The following is a 25557-nucleotide window of genomic DNA, read 5'->3' as shown; positions in this document are numbered from 1 at the left end:
GGCAGCGGCCCCCCGCGGCGGGGCTGGCAGCAGCGGCTGCCCGCACTGCGCCCCGGCGCCCGCCTTCTCTGCAGCTCCCGGTGCCGCCGCCCGGCCGGCCCCCGCGGGCCCTGCCTGGCCATGGCCGCGGCCTCCTCCCCGCCCAGGGCCGAGAGGAAGCGCTGGGGCTGGGGCCGCCTGCCGGGCGCCCGGCGGGGCAGCGCGGGCCTGGCCAAGAAGTGCCCGTTCTCGCTGGAGCTGGCCGAGGGCGGCCCGGCGGGAGGCGCGCTCTACGCGCCCATCGCGCCGCCCGGCGCCCCGGGGCCCGCGTCCCCCGCGTCCCCTGCCCCGCCCGCCGCGCCCCCCGCCGCCGCCGACCTTGGCCCGCGGCCGCCTGTGAGCCTCGACCCGCGCGTCTCCATCTACAGCGCGCGCCGCCCGCTGCTCGCGCGCACCCACATCCAGGGCCGCGTCTACAACTTCCTCGAGCGCCCCACGGGCTGGAAGTGCTTCGTCTACCACTTCGCCGTGTGAGTATCGCCGGCGGCCGACGCCCGGCACCGAGGGGCTTTCCGCGGGGCTGGGGAGGGGTGTTGGGGTAGCGCTGTGCCCGTGACACCTGCCGCCGCACGGACCATGGTCGGAGCTGCGACTGGGAGCAGCCGGGAGGGAAGGAAGAGGTTAATAGACAGAACAGAAACAACGTGGAGCCTGTCCCTTGAAGTTCAGGGCCGTGTGGGTCTGAGCCTGTGGGGGCGGGCAGTTCCCGGCTGGCCCTGCCTGGGCATGTGTGTGGGGGGAGCCAGCTGGGGAGGGGTGCCAGAGCCCAGAAGTTGGCTCCACTCCTCGCTGGAGGGAAGGTCCAGGTGTTAATCCTTCTGGGAAAGGACATGTGCGGGGGGGAGCTTGCTCTTGGGTGCAGGGGAGAGGATTCCCCAGGGTGGCCCTGTAGGGAAGACAGGAACCCCTAGAGGGGAGGGCCCTCTGCTCCTGCAGCAGCATCACAGACCCTCCCAGGTCAGGTCAGGCCTCTTGGCGGTGGTGTTCCCTGAGAGGTCAGCACGGAGGTGGGGAGTGCCCACTGCCCCAGTTGAGGAACCAAGCTCATGAAAACTTGGATTGAAGCGAGGAGCCTGGAGGGGGCACGCGGAGGGGAGGGGTTGGGCCACGTTGCCAGCTTCAATCAGAGGAAGCTGTGCACGGGGAGAAGGCAGGGCCCTCCAGGCAGCACCTGGCCCCTGCAGTTACCCAGGTGCTTCTAATTCATGGTGTGGCGCCTGCGTGAGGCAGGGCAGGGCAGGGCACTCCGTTTCAAAGGGACAGGGGCACGAGGAAGTTACCTCCTCGGGGCCGCCCTCCTTGCTGCCTGCTTGAGCCCTCCCTGCCTTCCATGGTCCTACTTCCTGGCTGCCCAGCCCACGGCCTCTCGGTATGGTGCCAGCCTCTATCCTGTGAGCCTTCACTCAGCCATCCCCACGCTGATTGCGGGGGCTCGTCCGGGGGCCACACGGGTGGCCTCCCTCTGGCTTCCTAATGGTGGTGCCCGGCGCTCATCCCTGCTGCCTTGGCTGGCCTCGGGCAGGGGAGACCTGGCAGAGGAGCGTCCAGGTCCCGTTTTCTCCCACTGGCAGCTGCCACCAGGGCCCCCAGGATGCAGCGGAAGCCAGGCTCCAACCAGCTTGGAGCATCATCTCGGGCAGGGGCGGCGGGGCGGGGCAGCCTCAGCTTCTCACCTTGCTCCGCTGTGAGTGCAGGTGGTATGGGGGTTGCTGCCCTCCCTGCTGAGGGGCAGGCAAGTCTGGGGGTCAATGTCCCTGAAAGCATGGGTGGACCACAATCTTCAAGCCTCTTCTCTACCCCAGCCTCCCAGAGTGTGAGAGGGCACGTGAGCTGTGACCGTGGCTGTGGGAGACGGGGGCCCTGCCCGCAGCTGCAGCAGCACTGGCTTGTCTTGGGGTTTGGGGGAATGTTCCTGTGCAGTGACCCCGAGGGATAACCCCCCGAGTCCCACACCAGCCATGTGAACACCCAGCCAACACCAGGCTGTGGCGCTGCTGTGCATGTGGGCTGCCCGCCTCCTAGCCCTCACCTGCTGGATCCCAGACTCCCTGAGATGTCCAGGGTGGGATGGACCACACAGCAGGGTCCTGGGGAAGACCCTGCCCAGCTGTTTCTCCATCCTGGGGCCCTGCACGCCAGCTCCAGGCAAAGGTGGGGAGGTGTGGGCAGAGGATTGCCAGGCGGTCTGCAGTGCCCCCCACCCCCGGAGGGCCGCCAGGGTGAGGGGCCTCCAGACACACCACTGGTTCGGGTCCGGGGTTTGCAGGCCGTGGGCACGCGTCGCCCTGTGGAGGAAGAGGGCTCGCCGCACCCCAGAGGAAGTCTCTGCTTACACTTGTGTTTTCTTCCTGATTCTGATTGTTTAGCCCTCGGAAGTTTGCTCAGCAGAGTCTGCCTTTGCCCAGCCTCCCCAGGAGCTGGTGGGGCAGGGGCGGCTTCCCCTCGGGGAGCTGGGAAAGGGATGCTCCTGAGAGTGGCTGTGTGACCTTGGGTCAGTCTTTTCCTGCTCTGGGCCCTGTCCTGCAAGAGGTGTGCTGTGGCCCTGGGGAGTGAACACCCGCCACATTCCCCCCGTGCTAGGTGGGGCTGGAGGGGGACCCTGGCCAGGCAGGGTGCGTGGCTTGTTTGGGGCCTGGGAAATTGCCCCCTCACCCCTACGTCTCCAGGAAACTCACAGAGCCCAGGTGCTCTCTGAATCAGCCAGTCTCTTGAGGGAACCTGGCCTTCGAGCTGGGACTGCAGCTTGTGGCCAGTGGCTGGAGCGTGGCCATGGCCCTGTGAGGGGGGGGTGCACAAGGCCCGCTCCAGCCCTGGTGTCGCTCTAAGGAGCGTCCGAGATAGTGGCAGAGAAAGAGCTGTGTCCTTGGTGACGTGGATTGTGAAACGTGCAGGATTATTGTTGCGACCCGGGCCTGGCTTGGTTTCCGGCCCGAGAAGGACGAGCCTGGCCTTGAAGGGCCCTGGGCGGGCTGGTGGGTGTGGGAGCTGCTGTCCTGGCGGGCCCTGCAGGGCTGGGCACACTCTCCCAGGCGCAGCTGGGGAAGCAAGCCAGGATATCCTGTCCCCCCCATCGGGGAACCCCTGCTCCGGCTGAGAGGAGAGCAGCCCTTCCTGTGCGCGCCTGGCCTGCCCTGTCTGCTGGGGTCAGGGAGCAGGATGCTGCCGCCCTGAGCACTGCCCCCCAGGCCTCTTCTGACCCCCTTCGTGTCCCCACCGTGCGTGGCTCCCACTCCAGCTGAGGGCACAGAGGAGTCCTGGCCTCCTGGCTGGTGGCCCTTGGCTGGGATCATCTGGGTAGGGAGCATCCCTGCCCTGGCCATGAGGCGGGGCCCCCCCTCTGGAGGGCAGGATGAAGGCTGCCCCCAGGGGACCACATCCCTCTCCTGAATAGCGAGGAGCTTCCAGGACAGGAGCCCCAGGAGCCCCTCCTCCCCTCTGCTCTCTCTTCCTCCCTTACCCCCCACCCCCCAGCTCTTGGGGGCTGCAGGATGACACGATACATGGAGATTCTTGTCTTTTCCCAGCTGCTCCTCACCACACCTACTCACGCAGCCGGGCCTCGGGTCTTGGCCACCACTGTGGCTGACTGACCCTGGGCGAGCGCCTCCCCTGTGCCTCAGTTTCTCCATGCAGGTGCACAGCACCCCACTCGGTCAGCAGCTACTCTGGTTGCCAAGCTGCTTAGAGATCCGGGTGCAGCTGAGTTTAGGGAGGGGCCTGGGAGTGAGTGGAGAGCCCCCCCCCGCCCCGGCTCACACACTTGGCTTCATGCCTCCTGTCCCCGCCCTCCCGCCACCCTGCCTTTCCCGGGTTCCCAAGAACTTTCCAGTGGCTTTGGCGGCATTTCACAGGGTGCATTAATCATTGATGGCGCTGGAAGCTGGCCCTGGCAGTTTGTTAGGCTGGCTGGCCCTCCTTTTCAAAAGAGGAGGCCAGTGTGTGGGCTGCGTCCCCCAACTCTGTGGCTCCCGGGGCCCGCCTGCCCCCAGGCTCGGGTGTTAGGGTCCTGAAGTGCCCAACAGGCAGTGATTCTGCAGACCCTGGAAGGGAAGCCAGCTAGGGAGGGTGGAGGGCGCGGTGGGCCGCATGGCGGTCTGCGTGGCGGGGTTGGGGTTTGGAGGAGGATGGGCTGTCCGGTCTCTTCCCCCCATCCCCTTTGAGACTCCTCCGCTCATTTGTCAGCCCCCAGTTCCTGATAAAACCGGGAATTCCTTCTGTTGCCTCTCCCTGTGTCACCTTCCGCAGGGCCTGGTCCCCTGGCTGTCTGGAGACACCTCACTGCTGCCCCAGACCCAGCCCGACATTTCTGGACCCGCTGCTGTCCCTGTGTCAAGCACCTCCTCATGGCCTGGCATTAGTTGTGGGACCACAGGCATCCCTTACTCGGGAGCCACCGGCTGGGGGGGGACCCAGGAGACCTCGAGGGCATGAGGGAGGTGGTGAGAGGAGAGGGGCTGGTCTGGGGCTGGAAGGAACCCCCCAGCGTGCACTGAGGTCTGGGCCCAGGAGGCCGCCTGGCTCGGGATGCAGGGCTGGGTGGGCGGTACAGGGGGTGGGGACACGGGGCAGGGACGACGCTTCGTGTCCGAGCTTTGCCCCTTGGCTGGGCCACCTTGCCAGGTCCCTGCGCTCTCCGAGTCTGCGTCTCCTCCTCTCTGCAGGCTCGGTGGCCGCTGGCATCTTCCGACAGGGCTGTTCAGGTGGGAGAGAACGTTCACCCGTGCCTGGCACTGAATTGGCGCTCCCCAAGAGCTCAGTGCCCATGGCCTTGGCCTGCACCCGGGGAGTGCCAAGGGCGCTGGAGGGACGGGGGGGCCCCTTTGCAGTCACGGTCCCCATGTGCTGGGACTTTCACATGCAGTGGTGTGTCTCAGGATTGGGGCTGGGGGAGGGGCTGGGGCACTCTGTCCTGGGGAGGGCGGGTGTGGCGTGTTTCAGGTGGCCACATGCCGACAGGACAACCTGCCTCTGGGCGGGAGGGGCCAAGACACGGATGCCGCCAGGCCCCGGCTGTTGAGGGGACAGCGGTACAGGCCGTTTTGTGTGACGGAGGTGTTGGAGTGTGGACTCATGGTGGGTTCACACAGGTCCTTCTGTTTGGGTCAGATTGTGCCCCTCAGAAAGATCTGTTGGAGTCCTGACTCCCAGTACCTGCAAATGTGACTGTGTTGGGAGATGGGCCCTTTAAAGAGGTGGTTAAGGTTAAATGAGGTCATTGGGGCGGTGACCGGTATCCTCATAAGAAGAGGAGATCAGGACACAGACACACTCAGAGGGATGACCATGTGAGGTCACAGGGAGGAGAGGGCCATCTACGCGCCTCGGAGAGAGATCTCAGGAGGAACCAGCCCTGCGACACCTGGATCTCGGACGTCCAGCCTCCAGGACTGGGAGACAGTTCAGGACCCCGGTCTGGGGGCTTTGTCTTGGCAGCCCCAGGACACTCACACACCCCTGCCTGGCGGAGCCGAGCTGCCTGAGGTCAGGGTGACCGCAGCCCGGGAGCTGGCGTGTCAGGCGTACAAATGCAGCGAGCCCTGCCATGTGCCGTCCCGGGAATGACGAGAGGCTCCCGACCCGAACCACACATGAACCACACGTGCTCCAGAGCTGGACACAGGTCACGGCAAGCCGAGCAGCAGCAGCAGGAGCAGCTGGGGTCCAGACTCCAGCAAGGCTGCTTCTGCAGGCGTCGCATGCCAGGAATCCTCCTACAGCAGAAGCCGGTTCCCCAGTTCACCCTCCCGGTGCGGGACGTCCTCGCCGGCAGGAGCAGGGTCTTCGCAGGCCAGCATGCCCTGGAGATGCTGCTGAAGGAGGGGTGGTCCGGCAGGTCCAGCAGCCCGGGGGTCCTCGTTTCTCAGCAGCTCCTGGGTGATGCTGCTCTGTGACCACACTCGGAGGGCAAGGTACCGATGCGTGGGTCTTGTGCTGCGTGCCTGCTCGGCCGCTCCTGATGGGGGTCTGGGTCAGGCCCTGCCTGCCCCCCTCGGCCCCCAGCTCTCTCGTCTGGGAAATGGTGCCAGGTGAGCTCTGCGGCCCTTCTCAGACTGACGATCTAAACCAGCTCTTGGCTCGTGTGACATCTCTCGCTGCAATTCAATACCCTGTCCACCAGTGAGACCGACGGGGCCGGGACAGTCTCGTGTCAGGCTCCCGTGAGGAGGGAGACAGTGTCCAGGGAGGCCCGTCTGTGAGGAGAATGTGCCGGGCCCAGGAGGAGCTGTGGCAGGGGGTCATGCTCAAGGTGAGACATGGGCGTGTGACCCGTGCTGGGAGACCACAGCATGTAGGCCCGGGGAGATACCACAGAGAAGCTTCTGGAAGCTCGTGTGTACTGGTGACTGGCCTCTGCTGCTAGAGGAGAGAGTGAAGAGATGAACCCCACCATCTAGCGCCTTTCAACTGAGACCCCACGGATTTGGTTACAGAGGGGAGGGCCAGGTGGTTCCTGCTTCCCTCTCCTCGAGAAAGCACCTTGGAGCAAGGGGCAGAGTGTGGAGGCGGCTGCAGGGCCCCTCGGGCACATCGGGTGAACCTCCGGGCGGCACCCCAGAGGGCAGAGAGGGCCACGAGCAGTCATTTCTCTCCCGAGGCCCCCCTGAGTGCTGTGAACAGCCCTAACTCTCAGGGCAGGGTTAGGTTACAAGGGTGGGGGTGTCCTCCGGCAGTGCCCCAGGATAGGAGCCCCGGGAGCTGTTTTCCGAATGTGTGGTGGCATTTGTCTTCTGCTGCCTGGCCTGGGTGGGCACTGGCTGGGGCAAGGGTGCTGGGGCAGAGGGGCAGCCTGGCTCTCTGCTGGAGGCCCTGCTGGAGGCTGGAGGGGGTGGGAGGCTGCTGTGTGCACTGGGAGCCTGGGGCTCAGGGAGGGAGGTCATGTGCCTGAGGCTGCCTGACCCTGAAACCAGCAGCTCCTTCTGACGGCCGGGGCTCCAATCCAAGGAGGCTCGATGAAGTTCATGTCCCACCCTCCCACCTTGGCCGGGAGGTCATGATGTTGACCCTTGGGTGGCTTGGCCATGTGAGGAGCAGAAGCCACTGCTTGTCATGGAAGGAGAGGAGAGAGAGCTCCTGGGCAGGAGGAAGCTGCCTCCTGAGAGTGGCACACAGATCCCAGGCAGCCCCAGCCTGGACACTCTGCTCTGGCTGTGGCTGATGAACTGGCCCTCTGCGTCCTGGGGCTGCCCACCCTGCGGGTGGGGTGACCAACATTTAGAGGCCTTTGATCTGGCTGCTTTAGGCCTCTGCCCTAAAGCCCTATTGCCCAGAACCATGAGCTGAGGCTCAGCTCGGAGGCCGCCTCCTCCAGGAAGCCTTCCCACGTTGCCACAGGCAGAGCCATGCCTTCTTTCTTTGCCACCCCCGGCCCTGGTGCTTGGGGCCCCCGTGGTGGCTCAGCCATCTGGGTGCTGTGCAGGGCGTTAGTTTGTGCTGGTCTCGGTGCTCCTGGGCATTAGAGGGTCCGAGTGAGTGGGCACTGGGAGCTGTCTCCATCCTTACCTGATATCCAGCAGGGATGCAGCAGGACTCACGAGGGGGTCACCTGGTGCTGGCCTCAGAAGCCCAGGCCCCTTCCTTGCCTTCTCCCCACTCCTGGCCCCCTCCAGCCTGGGCCGTGGCGGTCAGCCTGCTGCCCGGCAGCTCTGAGCCCCACAGACAGGCCGGACCTGATGGCATCCGCCGCCTGTGGGTATTTTTATCCAGTGGCATTCCTGAGCTCGGGAGAAGCATGTCTCGGAAAGTGGTGAGCAGAGGCCCCGGGACCCTCCTGTTTAAGAGAAGAGCCCTTTTCCCAGGAACTTCTCTGTCTTCACAACAGCCCCGGCTGGGGGTAGGGGGCAGATCCTCATTGCCCAGATGAAAAGCCTGAGGCCGGAGGGTGAGAGGGGGTTGGAGGGTGACAAGCCAGGGCCACGCAGCCCTTGACAGTGGGACCCAGGTGTCTGACGCCTCCTCAGCACTGTCCACTTGTGGACTGCTGCTTCCAGAAGGGCCTGGGCAAAGGGCAGTGTGTCTGAGGACATACCTGAGCCCCTGTGCGGAAGCATGGTCCCCGCTGAAGGTTGACGTGTGGCCCCAGTGCCACTGTTGCCGTGGAGGCCTCTGAGCACAGGGAGACCCAGCCGTGGTCCCAGGCTGCTCTGAGGGGATGTTGGCTCTGTCGATCAGAACAGGACTCTCTGAAGAGGCCCCCGATCTGCTCGCCCATCTGCTGTGCCTGGATTGGGGGCTCAGGCTGGGGCAGCTGACCCCAGGGCCTGCTCCTGCCCACTCGGGAACTCTGGGCCTGCTCTTTGCTCCTCTTTTCTGCTCAGTGACTTGCAGATGGGGAAACTGAGGCCCAGCTACTTGGCTCATGCAGCACCCGGAAAGCTGCTCCACTTTGGCCCAGAAGCTCTTATGATGCTCATGTTTTCAAGCAAGACGAAGCCTCCTTCCCAGTGTCGTGCCCGGTGTGCGCCCATGGGCACCCCCGCTGGCCCTCACCCCCAGTCGGCAGAGGCTCCCTCTGCCGCCTCCAGGAAGCACCCGACGGCCACCCCCTTCCGACCTCCCGGGACGCTTGCCTCGTGCCCGCCTCTCAGGGGGTGCCTTCCCGGCTGCCCCCACCCACAGGGTGCCGACTCATTGAGGAGCAGGGGCTGTGGGCTTCCTCTCTGTGTCTCCCAGAGGCGGGCCCCCTTCTCTGCTCCCTCTCCAGACCACACTCTCAGGCAGACTGAAGGGACGCTCAGGACAGCAGCTGCATCACGTCTTCCTGCTGTGTTAGCTGCTGAGCACCATGCGGAGATCTCCAGCGGGTCAGAAAACAGGAACCGAAGCCAGGCCAGCTGGACAGAGACCCCACCCCACCCCCCGACTCCCTGCAGCCCTGGAACACTTCTCCATACGGACACCGCCCCGGGAGCCCAGCCCAGCCCGGGTCGGGGGCTGCCTCCTCCAGCTCCGAGGAGCAAGCAGAGGACCCCTGACCCAGAGGGCCAGGCCCTTCCTTCCCAGAGGTGCCCCCCAGCTGGTGGAGGGGAGCAGCTGGGGATCCCCAGGGGAGCCTGGAGGAGCCTTGGGCGGTGCCTGAGCAGCCGCAGGAACCACATGCTCTGGACGTTGGATGTTGACGGGTCGTGGGCTTGGCTTTCTGTTTCCAGACGTCTCCAGCTGGTCTCTTGTAAAAGTCACATCTGAATTCTTGGCTGGGACGGCTCAAGGTATTATAAAACGTAAAGCTCGGTTAGTTAAAGCAGTGTGCTTCTGGCATATGGACAGGCAGGTGAGTAATGGAACAGAATAAAAAATCCGTGCATACACTCAATTACATATGGAAATTTAGCCAAAATGTAGGCAGCATCTCAAACCAGTGGGGAGAACATGTTGTGGTTTTTTTTTTTTTTTGATGATGAAGATTAGCCCTGAGCTGACATCCATTGCCAATCCTCTTCTTTTTCCTGAGAAAGATTGGCCCTGAGCTAACAGCCACGCCCATCTCCCTGTATTTTTTATATGTGGGACACTGCCACAGTATGGCTTGACAAGCTGCATAGGTCCACGCCCAGGATCTGAACGGGTGAACCCTGAGCCGCCGAAGCAGAGTACATGAACTTAACTGCTATGCCACCGGGCCGGCCCCTCTAACCCATGGGGTGAAATGGAGTTTTTAATGTGATGCTGGGGAAATGGGTAGCCAGGAGGAAGGAGGTCAGGCTGGACCCCCTCCTCACGCTGCACCCCAGGGTGAATTCCACATGGGTGGGAGAACCACTCAGGTGCCAGAATCACGCACAGGGCGGCCTCCACCAGCCGAGGCCGGGAGACTTCTCTGACTCTGACTCGGACTCCAGATGCGTTAAGGAAGAGATACGAACCTTTGTGTGGGAAAGAAACAGCCTTTGTGTGACACCACCACCTGAACGGTAAAAAGACAAACTGGGGGACGGTTGTGACACGTTGGAAAGGGTCAACATCTCTACTATAGACAGAGTTTCTGAAAATAGAGAAGAGAGAACCAACAGTCCCACAGAAGATGAGCAGAGACGTGGCCAGACAGTGAGCAGAACCGGTGGCCAGTCCTCCAACGTTCAAGAACGTGCTGACTCACTTGTGGTCAGAGAAATGCAAACTTCACCGAGATCCCGTCAGACCGGCGGAAATCTGAGGGCGTTTGCAAACGCCATGCTTGAGTGGTGGGTGAGGCTGTGGGGAAATGGCGCTCTTGTGTTGCCAGAAGGTCGGTGAAGTGGTGGCATCTGTGAGGAGGGGGCTTTGGCAAGATCTGGCACAATGATGCGTGCTTTTCCCCTCTGACCCAGCAGTCTTGCTTCCTGGAACCTGTCTTGAAGATCTTGGCAAAAAAACCAGGAACATACCTATGCACAAAGCTGTTCATTAAAGTGCTTTTTGTAATCAAGAAAGATGGGAAAAACTCAGGTGCCCACCCATGGGAGAGTGGTGGAAGCAGATGGAATATTATGCAGATGTGAAAAAGGCTGGTGTTGTCTCTATATGCTTTTATGGAATGAGTACCGGGATCTATTTCTAAGTGGAAAAAGAACAGTGGATAAAAATATAACGGGCTATTGCTCATCTAATAACGGGAGGGCTATAATATCTACACACTTGCTTTATGTCAAAAACCAAAAGCTGTGAAAGGATAAACCAAAACTTATAAAAAAATCACCTCCGGGGAGGGGGCGACATGATGGAACCCGAACGCCTCTGAATATGCTTTGTTTTATGTATTTGACTTTGGAACATGTAAATAGTTTCCATAATTTTAAATAAAAAAGCAACCCCTAATCATGGGTTAAGGCAGACAAGTAGTTCTGTTGGTGTCATTGGAGCAGAGCTCTTAGCACGGGAGAAAACAGCCGACGTAATGTTCATGATGATTTTATTTAAAAGATATTTCTCTGTTTACTGGCAGGGGCTGGAGAGAAGGCCCGAGCCCATAGCTAGGGGCACCCTAGCCTCCATTTCCCCTGACAGGGACCAGGGGTCCTGGAGAAATGGCCAAGTCCAGGTCTGGCGCAGGGACATGCCAGCTGAGCCTGGACCATCGTGTCATGCCAGGAAGCAGGAGCCTCATCACAGGCCACCAGGGCCACATCACAGGACGTGGGGACAACTTGAAGATGCGCCCACTGGCTGAAGATGCAACAGAGGAGAAGCAGGGCTGCAGTGGATTGGAACGTATCTCGGGGAGGTTAAATCCCAGAGTTCACTGATAATGTGGAGCAAGACCAGCTGTTGCCTTGGGGGCTACGAGGGAAACACCTCGTTATTTTGAACCCCCACAAATAAAGGGAAAGAACCCAACCCATGTGACTCTGGGAAACCAAATGGCAGGTGAGGTCATGACTCCTCAGGATCTGGCTGAGGCCGGAGGAGGTGACTGTGGGCTCAAGCATCCTTGGGGGCTCCTGGTGAGGTCTCGGAGTCGGCATTGACCGTCAGGGATGCAGGCACCGTGGGCCTCTGCCTGGGAGCCCGCTGGCCCACGAGGTTTTCTCGCCAGAATGGGTGGCTGGAGGCGAGTGAACACGACGGAGCCTCTGGGTCTGACTGCAAGCTCGACAGAAGCCCTGGGGACGGAGGGACGTGCTGGATCACACCACAGGGATGCCGCCCACCAGATCCACCAGAGGTGGGACCTCTGCAGGACAGAAGGCTTGATTTCTTCAACAAATAAATGACCAAGAGATTAAAAAAGAAAAAAAAAGGAGTGGGGGAGTGGGAACATTCCCGTGGAAAGAGTCTGTGGTCATTTAGGGACCCATGAGGATGTGACCTTGTTTAGGTCATGGTTAAACAAACTGAAAACATCTTGTTTGAAATCACCTGGTCCAGGGACCTGTGCCTTTTGTCTTTGTGTCGCTGGCCCTCTGCCACCACGCCAGGGCCTGTGCCGTGCCATCATCTCATCTTCGTGACCCTTCTGCCCGCAAGCTGGGCTGGGCCACGTCGGGAGGGTTTGGGGCTGTTGGGATCCTCTTGTGAGTGGCTCCCGCCCTTCCCTGGGACGGGGACTTGAGGAGCCCCAGGGGGCCCCAGAGCCCTGGGTTCACACCTGACTGACTGCGGCCCCTTAGCTGTAAGACGGGAGGGCCGGGCGTCCCTGGTGGGGGTGAGATACACAATGTGTCACAACGTTGGGAAGGTCCCAGATGGCACACGGTGACCTCCCTCTCTCCCGCCCTGTCTCTTGGACCCACATCTCCTCTTCTGGTGGCAGCCATTTTCTGATGAGAGTCCTCCCAGGACTCTGGCAGACACACGTGTGTTCTCTTTAGATGGATCACACCTGTTTCCACAGCGTTCATGACTTTTTTCTTCAGTGCGCCGTGGATTTTTTTCAGTGCTGAGTTCACTGTGGTTTACAGTTCAGGACGATGCGAGAGTCGTCTCAGCTCTGTGGTCCTGCGTCTGGAGCTCACGTTGCCTGTGACGATGGGGTGTGGTCTCGGTTACTGGGGAGCTGGCCTCTCGTGAGACGGGGCTGGAGGGCAAGGAGCACTGGTGTTTTTCTATACCTGGAATCCTATGTGGTTGCACAAAGCGTCTATATAGCTGTCAGTGTGCACAGAGGCTTGTGTTATACTGTTTTCAGTGTGAACATTCACAGATTGGTAAATGTGTGAAAAATTTGGGGTGGAATCACAAACAAGTGGCTAAAATGCTAGGACATCAGCCCCTCAGGATGGGCTGTGTCCTTTGTTGTGTGCAGGATCCTCGTGCCTACAACAACGCTCGGCACATGATGAACACACAGCACACGTCTGTCAAGTGTGTGACAGGCCAGCATTCTTTTTCATGGCTGCGTAGTATTCCCTTGTACCACAGTGTGTGTGACCAGTCCCTGTCGAAGGGTGTTTAGGTTCATTTCCAACCTTTCAGCTCTTCTAAGCACAACTGCACACAGCTCTCCAGATGCCATTCCTCGGACTGGAGCCACTGGGCTTGAGTGTGTGCATTTGTCATTTGGAGAGGTGTCACCAAATGACCTTCCACGGGACTATACTGAGTCCCGGAATGTTCTTTTAAAGGTGTAGGTTGGATCACATTCCTGACCAGCTCCCCAAAGCTGGCCCTGCTCTTAGAAGCAAGTTCCTGTGTTGCTGCCCGGTGCGTGGATCTGCCCCCACCCTGGTCCCTCCTCTGGTGCTTGTACGTGCTGGTCCCAGCCCCCTTTCTTTCTCGCCCCAGTGACTTTGCACTGCCTGTTCTCTCTGCCTGAGATGCTCTTCCTCTTGTTCTGTCCACGTCAGCTTCTCTCCTTCCAGATTTCAGGTCCAGTGTCACCTGCTCCGGAACCTTCCACCGCTCCCGTCTTTTGCCTTCTTTGCACCTATTGCAGTGCAGTGATCATGTTGGTAAAGGGCATTCGAGGGCTGCCTCCCCCACAGACAGGGAGCCTACGAGGACATGGGGAGTCCTGGGCCTGAGCTGGACCCTGCAGGCCTCTGATGGATGCTGTCGAGGGACGGAGGGAACAAGCGGTCATTTAGAAACCGGGCCAAGACCCTCTCTGGGAGCCCGTCCCCAGGGCGCTGACTTCCTTCCCTCCCTCCTGGTGGGAATTCTCCCCCGGTCATTGAGGCAGCTGGTGACTGGGAGCTGCAGGAGTCGTCGAGGACGCTTTTGTGTCTTGAGGGGAGTGTGGGGTGGGGGTCACTCCCTGTCCTCAGCTCCTTCCAGGAGGGCGGGCTACAGCATCCCACACAGTGACCCGTGGAGGGTGGCCTCAGGGACATGTGGATGACCACGTGTCGCCCCCCCTCGAGTCAGCACCCCCTAAGGCCACCTCAGTCCCCCTCCTGTCTCTAGTGGGCAAGCTGCTCTAAGGACGGCAGGGTCTTACTCTTTGCCCCAGTGGTGGCCCATTCGGGGTCTAGGACAGAATTGGAGTGCGTGGGTTCCCTTCTCCTTAAACTCACTCTGGGGCTGGTCAGAGGACTGGTTTAGCAGGAATTGATGAATTTGTTTTTTCCTCATGCATAGGCGCCTGCAGGCCAGAAGAGGTTCGTGGTTTGTTTAAAGCCACACAGCAGGTTCGGCAGTCTTTCAGACGAATCGAATTTAAGAAGGAACGTGAATGACAGCTGTACACAGCCATGTTTTTTTTCCAAGCCCACAAGCCCCGCCAACTGCTTATGTTGAAGCTCAGAGCTCCTCTAAAGCCTAGAAGGGTTGCAGATTACTGCCTATCTCAGCAAGGTCCCCAGCCTCATGTCTGATTTCCACCCTCTCAGGGTCCACGGATGGGCCCAGGTCCCCCGCAGAGCTGGTGGCAGAGCTGGGAGCAGGAGTCGGGGCCAGGGTGAGTCCCCCAGGTGGTCTGGCTCCCTGAGAGCAGGCTGGGCTTCACCGCTGGCCTGCGCTTCTCTGGTGGACAGATGCAGGGCCCGGCCTCCCTGGGCCTTTGCGGGGAGCGGCGCTCTGCAGTGGAGCGCGCTCATTGGAGGAGTGGGTCCCGGGACCCCGGGCAGTACAGAGGGCAGATGGTACCTGTCTGGAGAGTCTCAGCCCTGCGCCCCGGCTCCAGGGGCTCGGCTGGCCTCCCTTGTTTGCTCACCACCCGCTCTGCTTGCCGCGGCTCCAAGGCCAGCACCCCAGGCACGCCCCACGTTCTTGGAGGTGTCTCAGGTACTGGGGCCATCTGTCCATCCAGCTGTAGCTGGGCCTTGAGCCCGAAGTTTGGCTGACCCATTGCCCTGTGCCCTGTGCCTGCAGGGCGGGCGGAGCTGATGGGAGCTGCCCTGGTCCAGGTGGCCTGTGGTCAGGGCAGTACTGGGTGTTCCAGGACCTTCGGTGTGGGAAGGAGAGACAGGCACCCGGGACGGGGGACAGGACGGTCTGGCCTCTGCACACGGTGGGGGCACCTCTCTGGCCCCGTAGGCGACCTTCTTAACCCCTCAGAGGAACGCTTGCTCCCGGGCGTGGGGCGTACTGGTTTCTTGTTTGGGGTCCTCGTCATCCACCTGCAGGGAGCTCTCAGAGTCGGACTTGTCCACTGACTGTGGCACGGCCCTGAGGCCCTTCCTGGGGGGAGACGCACTGTTGGAGGGGGAACCCCACTGCCGGAGAAGGGCCCCGTTTGTCTGTGGTGCTGCTGCCAGCCGTGGGCTTCCTGCTGGGCTCAGGGGTGGCAGGGGCCTCCCCCAGCCATCTGCCCTCCTTGCCTCTGCGGGGACCAGGCCCCGGGTGCTGAGCTGTGAGCAGCTGGCAGGACTCGGGGCAGCCCAAGACGAGCATGGCCAAGGGCGCCTCATGGGCAAAGACACCATTGGGGGCTGGGCACGCCCAGTGTGCATCCTAGCCCCAAAGCGTGTGGCCCTGGGCGGTCACCTCGTTTTTCTGAGGCCGTCCCTGCACATGTAGGTGGGCCCGACACTGGAATTCTGTCTCAGGGTGTGGACGGATCAGGTGTGACCACTATCAGGGCTTTAGTCTCTGGTGCTGAGTTTCGACTCACCTCCTCCCTCTGACTGGTCTTGCACCTGCCCGGGAGGCTCCCAGCAAAGGCCTCAGTTTCCAGAATGTGCTGCCTCTGGCAGCACAGCGGGAACTGTGTGCAATATCAGCTCTGATTGGGGTGGCAGCCATCACAGCCCCACCCTGTCCCCATGAGACGCCTGCCTTCCTGAGCCGTGTGCCCTGGGGCTGCAGGAAGGGTCACAGGGCTGGTCCTCCTCTCAAGGTGCTTACACTCTGAGGGGTGGGTGGTCCTTGGTGATCCCACCCCCACCGAGAATCAAACAGCTCGGGGAGGCTGGGCCTGAGGGTGGGGGCATTGCTGGTGGAGAACAACAGATGCAGAGGCGGGAGGTGGGGAGGCATGGCCGTCTGGAGGAGCAGGAAGGAGACCCCCCTGCTGCCAAGTCGGGGGCAAATGGGGGGTGATTGGAACAGGCCGGGCTCAGCAGCGGCCACGTGGCCTGGCCAGGAGTCCAGGTCCTTCCGGGCACGCCATGCAGCCACGCAGGCTCTCAGAGGGCGAGGTCGCGGCCTGGCCTGAGCCTCTCGAGCTGCTGGGTGAGGGCGGGAGAGCAGCTGTGGCCTTTTGGAGACGTGGGGACAGGTGGGTTCCAGGAAGCCCCGGTTTGCGTGTGATCGGAGTGGGGGGTCCCCACACATCGCTCTGCTCCTGGCTTGTCCCTGAGCTGCCGTGTGCCCTCGGGTGACCAGCTGACCTCCTTATGTCCCCAGAGAGGCCCATCCCTACCTTGCTGGGCCAGGAGGAAATGGAAGACGGGGGAATGGGGGACTCTGAGAGGCCCCCGCAGCCTCTGGAGGCAGAGGCTGCTTTCTGCGCACCTCCCTCCCCCCGCCCAGTCTGCCCTCCGGGTCACGGGCTGCTCAAGGTCCCCATGTGCAGCTCCGAGGAGGCGTGGCACCTCCGGGGCAGCGCTGGAATGTTCTGGCTGCCCTTGGCACGGGGCGGGGGGGGGGGGGGGGGGGGGATGGGTGGGGCTGGGGGCTCTGCGGGCCCGGCTGGCCTCGTCCCCGGGGCAGGCCCCGCCTCCGCGCTCTTATCAAGGCCTCTCTGCTGGGCCGCCTGCCACCTCAAAGTCACGCCGCCCCGAGGGTGTCCGTGGGCCCTTCCAGCCTCTTCCGGGGCGGGGGTAGGGTGGTCATCGGGAGTGCTCCGGGTGCTGCATGCCGGCACGGCGGGGACACTCAGTCAGGGAGCTCCCGGGGTGTTGCGGCTGAGATCTGAACCCAGGTTTGGAGGACGCGGCTCTGAGCAGCAGCCTCCCCACTTCCTGAGACCCCAGAATGTTGCCTGGGAGGGGGTCAGCCCCGCGGCTGGTGACAGGGCCCTGGCTGCACCCAGCTGCTCCAGGGGTCCCTCCCCACGGGGCCACCTCCCCAAGGATTGCTCGGCAAACCCACCACAGGGCAGGCGGGAGCCAGCACCCAGAGGGCAACTTGTTCTGGGGGCTCTTGGTTGGGCGTTGGGTTTTGTTCATTAAAGTGGGCTCGGGACCACGGGCCCTGTCTCTACAGCAGGGCAGCGCTGTGGCCAGTGTGACACAGACAGGGTCTGGGCAGGCTGGTCAGGACGTGGGCTGGGCCTGACTGACGCGGGAAAGCAGCACTGATGGCTGCGATGGCCGGCCGTGCGCTCGTGGGGCTGAGACGCAGCTCGGGCCGGCCGGGGAGGGGTTCCTCGTGGTCACCCTGGGTGTGGGTTCTGAGTTGCAACTTGTAAACTTTTGCTTATCTGAATTTTCTGCTTTAAAAATATTGGTTGTTTAAAAATAATAAAACATTTTTGTTAAAATAAGTGACAAGAAGACCCCGAGAACGTCTTGGGCCCCTGGGGAGTTTTTTGCTCGTCCTTCCAGGGCTGAGAGTCCCACTGGGTTGAGTGTGGTATGGGGTCAGGAGGGTAACTTGGGGGCATGTGCCCGGCTGCCCCTGGGCACTGAGACCCGTGTGCTCCTGAGTCCTGTCCTTGGGGAGACGGGCTGGGAGTGGCGTGGGGCGGGCAGGGCCGCTGTGTGTGGGACCCCAGCCTCTGTCACGGGGTCAGGATCGCACGGCTTGTGTTGGGGGGCCCACTCAGCCCAGGTCTGGGGTGACCTGTGGGGGCTCCTCCAGGTTGGAGGACAGTCTGGCTGGTGTAGAGGCCACCACCCGGCTGAACCCTCGCAAGTGGGCTCGGGGATGGAGGGCAGCCCCCAGTCTGAGGGAGTCCTGCCCAGGGATGAAAGGAGCCGGCTCCGTGTGCGGGGGACAGGGAGGAAGTTCCCATGGAGGCCGCTCCCTTCAGAGGCCCCCTCCCGCGGAAGGAAGTGTGTCCCTGGGGACCTGACACCAGGCTCACAGCTGGTGCTGTGGCCTCACCTATGTGACCGGCCTGGTCGCCCGTCCAGGAGGGAGGCCCGGGGCGCTGGCGGCAGCCGGCAGCTCTCAGACAGAATGCCCTCTGTCCAGGGTCTCAGCTGGAGGGAATCCCGTCCCCCAGAGCCAAGGCAGCTTATCGAATACGGGGGAGCCCGAGGGGCAGACGCTGGCCCAGGCCACACGCTGGTAGGTGGCAGGGCTGGTGTTGGCCCCTGTCATGTGACTGTCTGCTACTTCTTGACCTGCTCTGAGCAGCACTCCTACGTTGGGCTGGCCTCTCGCTCTGGTCCTGCTCACATGGTGGGCCCTGGACAAGCAGCACTGGGGGGCCCTGGGCTGGGGGCCTGCTGGGTGTTGGGGTGGCAGCTCGAGGCTGCTGTGCCTGCTGTGGCCAGGGCAGGGGGCCCGGGGAAGGCGTCTCCCTGCCGCCTGGATATCCCCGGGTGGCTGGGCCCAAGCCAGGGATGCTCTCCGGCAAGTCCGCGGCCTGGCATTGGGGAGCTGGGCCCCCTGCCTAGGCGGGGCGGTGGGTCAGGGAGGACAGGGATGGTGGGCCGGGTCCTCCGCATCCGACCTCTGTGCTCCTCCGGGGGAACCTCCCTGTGGCGTCTGGGGTGGGGAGAAGGTCTTGGGGGTGGTGGCCTTGGGCTCTCCATGCCTCCTGGCAGACCCTGTGGGGTAGAGACCCACATGTACCCCGGACAGGCCTTCCCTGCGGCCCGACGTGTACTACATGGGCCAGACAGTGCCCTTTCAGGCCCCGGGCTGGGCAGAACCTTGGGGGAGGATGGCCTGGCCTGGCCGATCACCGGCAGTGCCTCCGGGGAGCCAGGAAAGGTCATCCTCAGCCTGGCAGGCTGCAGTGGGAGCTGAGCCTTACCGGGTGGTGCTGGATTGGGACGGTTCCTGGTGGCACCTGCCTGACTTGTAACCCGACCCCTCCTCCCTGGGAGCTCCCTCAGGGTTGCCTCCCCGGGGTGGGGGCGGTGTGCTCCGGGGCTGGGCATGAGGGCACTACTCCCTCCCGTCCTGGGCGGAGACCAGCTGTCCCCAGGCTGCCCCAGGTGACTCAGGAACAGATTTGACTCTTCCTGAGGCCTCTGCCCAGGACGTGTCGCCGACGAGGCTGGACGGTGACCTCCCTTGTTAAAGAGATGCAAACACACTGGGGACCTGCTGCCCCATCCTATAGTTGGGGAATCTGAGGTCTAGAGCAGAGCAGGGCCTCTAAAGGGGCAAGTGACACCTCGGAGTGCCTGCCTGGACCCTGGGTCCCCTCCTCATGACCCCTCCCCAGGCGTGGCCCTCCCTGCCCTGCAGTTCCCTGGTGCATCTCCCACTCTGCAGGAGGAGGAGTTGGGGCTCACAGAGCGAGAGTCATGGAGGAAACGGGGTGCTGGGGTCCTCCCTTCTGGTCCCAAGACCACCGTCCTCCGAGGGGCAAGGGCCTGGCTAGTTGGTATCACTGGCCTTGGTGGCTGCAGCCTCCCTGCTCCCCTCGCTGGTCCTGGAGCAGGAGTCAGGACAGCATCATCGACACCTGCCAGGCCTTGGGGGCTCCGGCCTGTGGCGTCAGCCTCGCCCAAGGGAACGGGGTCCCTGGGAGGACAGAAAGCCCTTTGGGGACCTTGCTGCCTTCAGGCCCCTGCCCATGGCCAGGCTGCAAGAATGCTGGCCAGCGTTGTCCAGGGGGCTCCTGCCAGGCGGGCAGAGGGAGAGAGCTTTCTGTCCTCGTGGGGAGGGCGCTCTGGCCTGGTGGTGGCTTAACCTCTAGAGGCCTCAGCCGTCCTGTCTGGAAACGGGGATCACGATGGTTGTTGGTTTATGGAGCAGGGTTCCTCCACCTCAGCACTTGTGATGTTTTGGTCAGGATCATTCTGTGGTGGGCGGCTGTCCTGTGCACTGTGGGGTGTCAGCAGCCTCAAGCCCCTGCCCCCGAGTCGTGACAACAGAAGCATCTCCAAACGTTGCCCGGGGCAGAGTGTGGGTTCAGACCCCTGCCTCTGGAGTGAGTGCGGGAGGATCGCTCATGAGCCCTCGAGACCACCTGGAAGCTCGGGGCTGGCCCGGGCTGTCACTGTGGACGGCCCCGCTCGGTGCTGCGGGTACCATCGATGGGGGAAGGCGATGATCTGATTGAAGGATGGCCCAGGCCACAGTCAGCCAGCTGGCCTGTTCCCCCAGCTCCCCGAGGCTCTCCGTGGCTCCCCGTGGTTCTCTGCTGTCCCCTGGCTTCCTTCTGCTCCCTGCCTTCCCATGGCCCCATGGGGTCAGTGCCATCCAGTGGGGGAGCAAACCCAGGAAAGGTCCTTGGTGCTGATGAAAGAAGAGCTCGGCCCCACGGGGACAGCTGATCACAGGCTGTGCGGTCCCAGCTCAGTGTCCAGCTTGGGATTCGGGGACATCCAGCTCAGACCCCTGGGACTTGATGGGGTGACACCTGTGGTTATGGGCCAGTCAGGATGGGGCTTGTGGATGCACGCTGAGGCCCACGAGTGAGCCAGCCCTGGGGAAGGATTGGGTGCTCCGTGCGTGCCTCGAGCCGGCAACGCCCGCCTGGGCCTTGGTCTGTCCGGCCCCGCCCGCCTGGGCCCCAGATCCCTCCCTTGCTCAGCCTTGGTGACTGGCCTGTGCCGTGGAGTCGCCCAGCAGGCAACCGTGGGCCCCATGGACCCGGCCCGCTGCCCTGTCCATCCTGCCCTGGCCCTTTACATTCGTGCCAGCCTGGACACCATGGCCTGCCTGTGCCTCTGCTGCCAGCCTGGCAGGTTGAGGCCACCTCCCAGGGCCCCCGGTCTGAGCGTCCACACCCACCTGCTCTGGGTGGGTTGGCGGTGGTGGGGCCAGGCCTCTGCTCTTCTCGCTATGCCTGCACTGCTCGTCGTGAGCACGCCCGCGCACCCGCCCACACCCTCCCAGGGCTGGGCCCCAGGGCGCGATGCTGAGCAAGACCAGATCGTGGCCCACGGCCTTCCCCAGCTTCGGGGGCCTTTGCGTGCAGCAGGGTGCCCAGGGGCGGCAGGAGCCTGAGGGAGGGGCTCCCAGAGGAGGCTGGAGGTGAGAGGCCAAGCCGTGGTAGAGAGCTGGGCAGTGCTGGGCAGCAGGCCTCGGGTTGTGGGCTACCCCGGGGGTGGGGGTGGGTGTGTCTGTGGGGGACACTGGGTTTATCCCCTGGGGCTCCTGGGGGTTGGGCTGAGCTGTGGATGCTCCTCTTGGTACCTCAGTGTCTGGTGGGAGCCCAGAAGAGGTCAGGGCTGGCTTTGACAGTGTCTGCTGCCCCCTCCCACCCCTCAGCCGCCCCCTCTTCCCTGGATCAGCAGGGATGGGGTGGGGGCACAGTCCCCTGGCCTGATGAGGCCCACACACGGGACATGGTGTGGCTGGGGAGGGGGAGGTCAGCTGAGGAGCCACAGGAAGGCAGATAGGCCTCAGGAAGTGGCCCTCGGACTCGGAGTGCCAGGGCCGTTGAGATTATTTCGGGGTGCAGCGAGGGAAGCAGCCTCAGGGCTGTGCTGGGACAGAGCAGGCGCCTGGTGCACGGTCACGTCCACGGGGGTGCCTAACCTTCCACGTGCCACAGACCCCTTCTCAGAGTGACTTTGTAGAGAGCAGCTTTGTTGAGCTAGAATCGACACTCAGTAAACTGCACACGTTTGAAGTGTACAGTTGGTTCAGTCTCAGGAACCCCCATCACCAGAGTGAACGCATCCATCACCCCAAAGGTGGCCTCGTGTCCCTTTGTAAGCCCTCCTCCCTGCCCCGCGTTCCCACCCCAGGCAACTACTGATCTGCTTTCTCTCTTTAGGTGGGCTTGCATTTTGTAGGATTTTCTGTAAGTGGAATCATGCAGGGAGTAGTCCTTTGGTCTGGCTTCTTGCACTCACGACCTCCTCCTGAGGTCCACCCAGGGTGTTGTGAGTGGTTCACTCCTTTTGACCGCTGTATAGGATTCCGCTGTGCGGCTGGACCACAGCTGGTTCGTGGGCATCATCCTGCCCCAGTTGGAGGCCATCTGGTTGTGTCCAGTGCGAGGCTCTCACGGGGAAAGCTGCTGGGCACAGTGGGGGACGCGTCTTCGTGTGGACGTGTGCCTTCGCGTCCCCTGCGGAGGGACCTAGGGCAGAGGTGCGGCACAGGGCCGTGTGGATCTGACTTTCTGAGCAGCTGCCACACTTTCCTGAGCGGCCACGCCGTTCCGCATCCCCACCAGCCAGGCGCCAGCCTCCCAGCTCCTCTCAGCCTCGTCACGCAGGGTCCGGCAGTCTTGTTCATTTCCGCTGCCCTGGTGGGTCTGCAGGGGCATCTCCTCATGGTTTCAGGTGCATTTCCCTATGACCGATGATGTTGGGCGTCTTTTCCTGTACTTATTTGCCATCCGTATCTCTTCTTTGTTGATGTGTCTGTTCAAATCTTTTGTCTGTTAGGAAAAACCGCATTGTCTGTCTTCTTGCTGATGAATTTCAGTTCCTTATCTTCTGGACGCGAGTCCTTTATCATCTACACGCTCTTCAAGTATTTTCTCCTGGTTTGTGGTGTCTTCTCATTCTCTTCTCTGTTCCTTCAGAGAGAAAAGTTCTTCAGTTTGATGAAGTCTGATTTATCATTTATTCTTTTATGGGTTGTGGTTTTGGTGCTATGTCAAGAAATCTTTGCCTAACTCGAGGCCCAAAGATTTTCCATGTTTTCTTCTAGAAGTTGAGTAGTTTTCAGTTTTTCGTTTAGGCCTAGGTCCATTTTGAGTTCCTTTCTGTGTCAGGTGTGAGCTGTGATGGAGGCTCCCTTTTGTATGGGATCCGGAGTGCCCAAGCGCAGGTTGCTGGAAGGTTTCTCCCTGCCTTCCAGGCATCCTCAGGGCTGGTTGCTGATTCTGGAGCATCTGACCTTAACAAGCTTCGACTCCACCTGTCCACCTGCTGGAGACCACAGGCGGGTCGTTGAAGTGTCGGCAGACCCAGCGGGACCCACAACCCCCATCTCACTGCACACGCCCTGAGTCCCCGGGTCTTGGGTGGCCCAGTGGACCCGATGGTTCTGGCCCTGGGTTTTGAGCATGGCAGTGTCTCGGCCCCCTGTGTGTGTACGTGTACACGAGTATGAGTGTGTGCTGGTGCGTGTGTGTCCCTTGCTCACACGGGGAGAGCAGGAAGGGACAGGAGAGCCCCTGAGGCCGGTCTGTGCACCTAGGGTGAGGTGCCTGCATGCAGAGAGCGAAGGTCGCGTGCCGGGGGTGGGGCTCGGGGTCGTGGCCCTGTACCTGAGGGAGCCAGGCAGGGTGGCTAGGAGGGGAGGGTGGCATGCTGAGAGTCTGGGTCCCCTGCAACGTGGGCATGTAGGTGGGGTGCTGCTCAGGGACTCCGGCTCTTGCCTGCCATGGGGACTTGGCCAGGTCCCCGCCCCTTACCACGCCCCCGTCCTCATGCGGATGGGCCAGGAGGGCTGCCCTGCCACCCCCACTTGTTTGAGGAGCGCACGCGATAGCGCTGTGGGCGCAGCCAGGTCCGTACCGTCCTCAGGTACAGGACACCCTGACCTTCCTGAGGCTCCATGGTGGGGCTCACAGCTCTGGGCCAAGACTCAACCCCGGGACATGCAGCTAGGCATGAAGAGAGGGGCTCTTGGGGAGGAGCTGGGCATGGGCTGGGGTGAGGCTGACACCTGAAGGCATCTGTGCCATTTGGGTGAAGAGCTTCCTGCGTGCTCCACCCCCCATTCTTGGCCCCTAGGGGGGAGCACCTTCCAGGTGGAGGGCGGCATAGGGTCCCACCCCTCAAACCCCCGACCACCCATTTTGCCCCCAGGAGGCTCCCACCCACAGGGTTGACTCACTGTGTGATCAAACCTCTAGAAGTTTCTGCTGTGGCTGAGGAGCGGCCGGCATAGGACGGGAGAGCAGGTGACGTGATGGGGGCCAGCTGGGGTGACTCTGATCTTTTTTTTTTTTTTTGTGAGGAAGATCAGCCCTGAGCTAACATCTGCCAATCCTCCTCTTTTTTTGCTGAGGAAGACTGCCCTGAGCTAACATCCGTGCCCGTCTTCCTCCACACTTTATATGGGACGCCGGCCACAGCATGGCTTGCCAAGCCATGTGTTGGTGCGCGCCCGGGATCCGAACCTGTGAACCCCGGGCTGCCACAGCGGAGTGCACGCACTTAACCACTTGCGCCACCAGGCCAACCCCGACTCTGATATTTTTGATGTCGTTTATTGCTTCCCCTGTATTGGTACAACAGTAAACCGACTAACTTGGAGGGAAATAGTGGCTTTGGTTCGATTGGGAGCCTGGGGGTGGGTGTCAGGGACTCAGAGGGGGTGGGCAGCCTCGAGGATTCCGCTCCGGGGGCTACAGTAGGGAAGGACCCCGGGGTGTGGGGGTGGGCATCATGCTGTAAGTCCTGCCCGGCCGGGAAATCTGGTCCTTGGAGATGGGGGCCGGGTGAGTGGCAAGGTTCCAGGCACTTCCCTGGGGAGCAGGGGCGGGGGGTGTCTGTGTGGGAGTCCCGAGAGGGCAGGGCCGTTCCCTGTCTGGGTCTGTCACTGCATCCCCAGCAGTGACACAGGGCTTGGCGTGGGACAGATAGTCGGTCATTACATGTGGCGGGAACGAGCAGGCGTGCGTGGCCTGGTGTGGTTCTGCTGGCCGTGTCGAGAGTCTGGGCAGGTCTGGAGCCTGCAGGGGCCCGAGGCCCTGACTGCTGGGGAGGCACCTCTCTGAGGAGGGAGGGCCAAAGGACCAACTTGCCCAAGATGACCGTGGCCCAGTAGGCACCACCTGGGCACTCAGTCCCGCTGTGCCCTCTGGCCACGGCAGATGGGGGTGGTGATGCTGGGGAGGGTGACGATGGGGGTGGTGACGATGGGGGTGGTGACGATGGGGGAGGGGCGACGATGGGGGTGACGATGGGGGGTGACGATGGAGGGGCGACGATGGGGGTGACGAGGGAGGGGCGACGATGGGGGGTGACGATGGGGGTGGGGCAATGATGGGGGTGACAACGCGGGGGTGACGATGGGAGGGGTGACGATGGGGGAGGGGTGACAATGGGGGAGGGGTGACAATGGGGGAGGGGCGACGATGGGGGGTGACAATGGGGGTGGTGATGCTGGGGAGCGGTGACGATGGGGAGGGCCTCAGCCTCACCCCACCGGAGGCCCGGGAAAAACCTCATTATCGTGGCTCCTGGAAGGGACGTCCTCCCTCATCAAACCCACCAGCAAAAGCCTGATGGCAGGAGCAGGGGAGGTGGGGCTGGTGGCCCGGGTGGCGCTGTTGCGGTAGCAGGCTGTGGCTGCCTCCAGTGCTCTTCACACGCGACGCTCAGCTCAGAGCGGCTCTTGGTCCCGCCTTCAGAACAGAGACTTGTTCTGGATGCCCTGCTAGGGCAGCTGGATGTCCAGAGGCCGGCAGACCCTGGGGAGGGGGTGGGAGTCGGTGTCTCAGGGATGCTGTATTTGGGACGTGGTTCCTCCTGTCTCTGCTCTGCTGTCCTCCAGTGTCCTGACCGTGACGAATAGTGCCTTCCATGGCCCCTGGGGCCACAGCTTCTTTGCTCACCTCCAGCAGGAGAGAGACAGGAAGGTTGGGTGGGGTCAGTCTGGGGCAGGTGCCCAGCCTGGGCAGCAGCTGCTGCGAGGAGACCTTTGCCTGGTGGGCCAGTGCCTGGGTGTGGTGGGCAT

General features: G+C 62.2%; 1 protein-coding gene across 3 annotated transcripts in view; it reads left to right on the top strand.

The window, feature by feature from the left end:
* The first annotated feature begins 52 nt into the window (after positions 1-52).
* KCNQ1 (potassium voltage-gated channel subfamily Q member 1) overlaps positions 53-25557 on the top strand; it is a 356534-nt gene continuing 331029 nt past the window's right edge. For 2 of the 3 annotated variants that reach the window (XM_004441115.3, XM_087422474.1), the window contains exon 1: positions 55-509. In XM_004441115.3, the coding sequence (XP_004441172.3) occupies positions 121-509 (389 nt within the window). In that variant the 5' untranslated portion in view covers positions 55-120. Of the gene's footprint in view, positions 510-25557 lie in introns of all 3 variants that reach the window. The other variant, XM_087422475.1, reaches the window with a different exon arrangement.

The sequence above is a fragment of the Ceratotherium simum genome, chromosome 34, assembly GCF_057802395.1.
Source record: "Ceratotherium simum simum isolate JZ-2026a chromosome 34, ASM5780239v1, whole genome shotgun sequence".
In the NCBI taxonomy this organism is placed as follows: Eukaryota; Metazoa; Chordata; class Mammalia; order Perissodactyla; family Rhinocerotidae; genus Ceratotherium; species Ceratotherium simum.
Note: the sequence above shows the minus strand (reverse complement) of the source record. Positions and strands in the feature narration are given on the sequence as shown.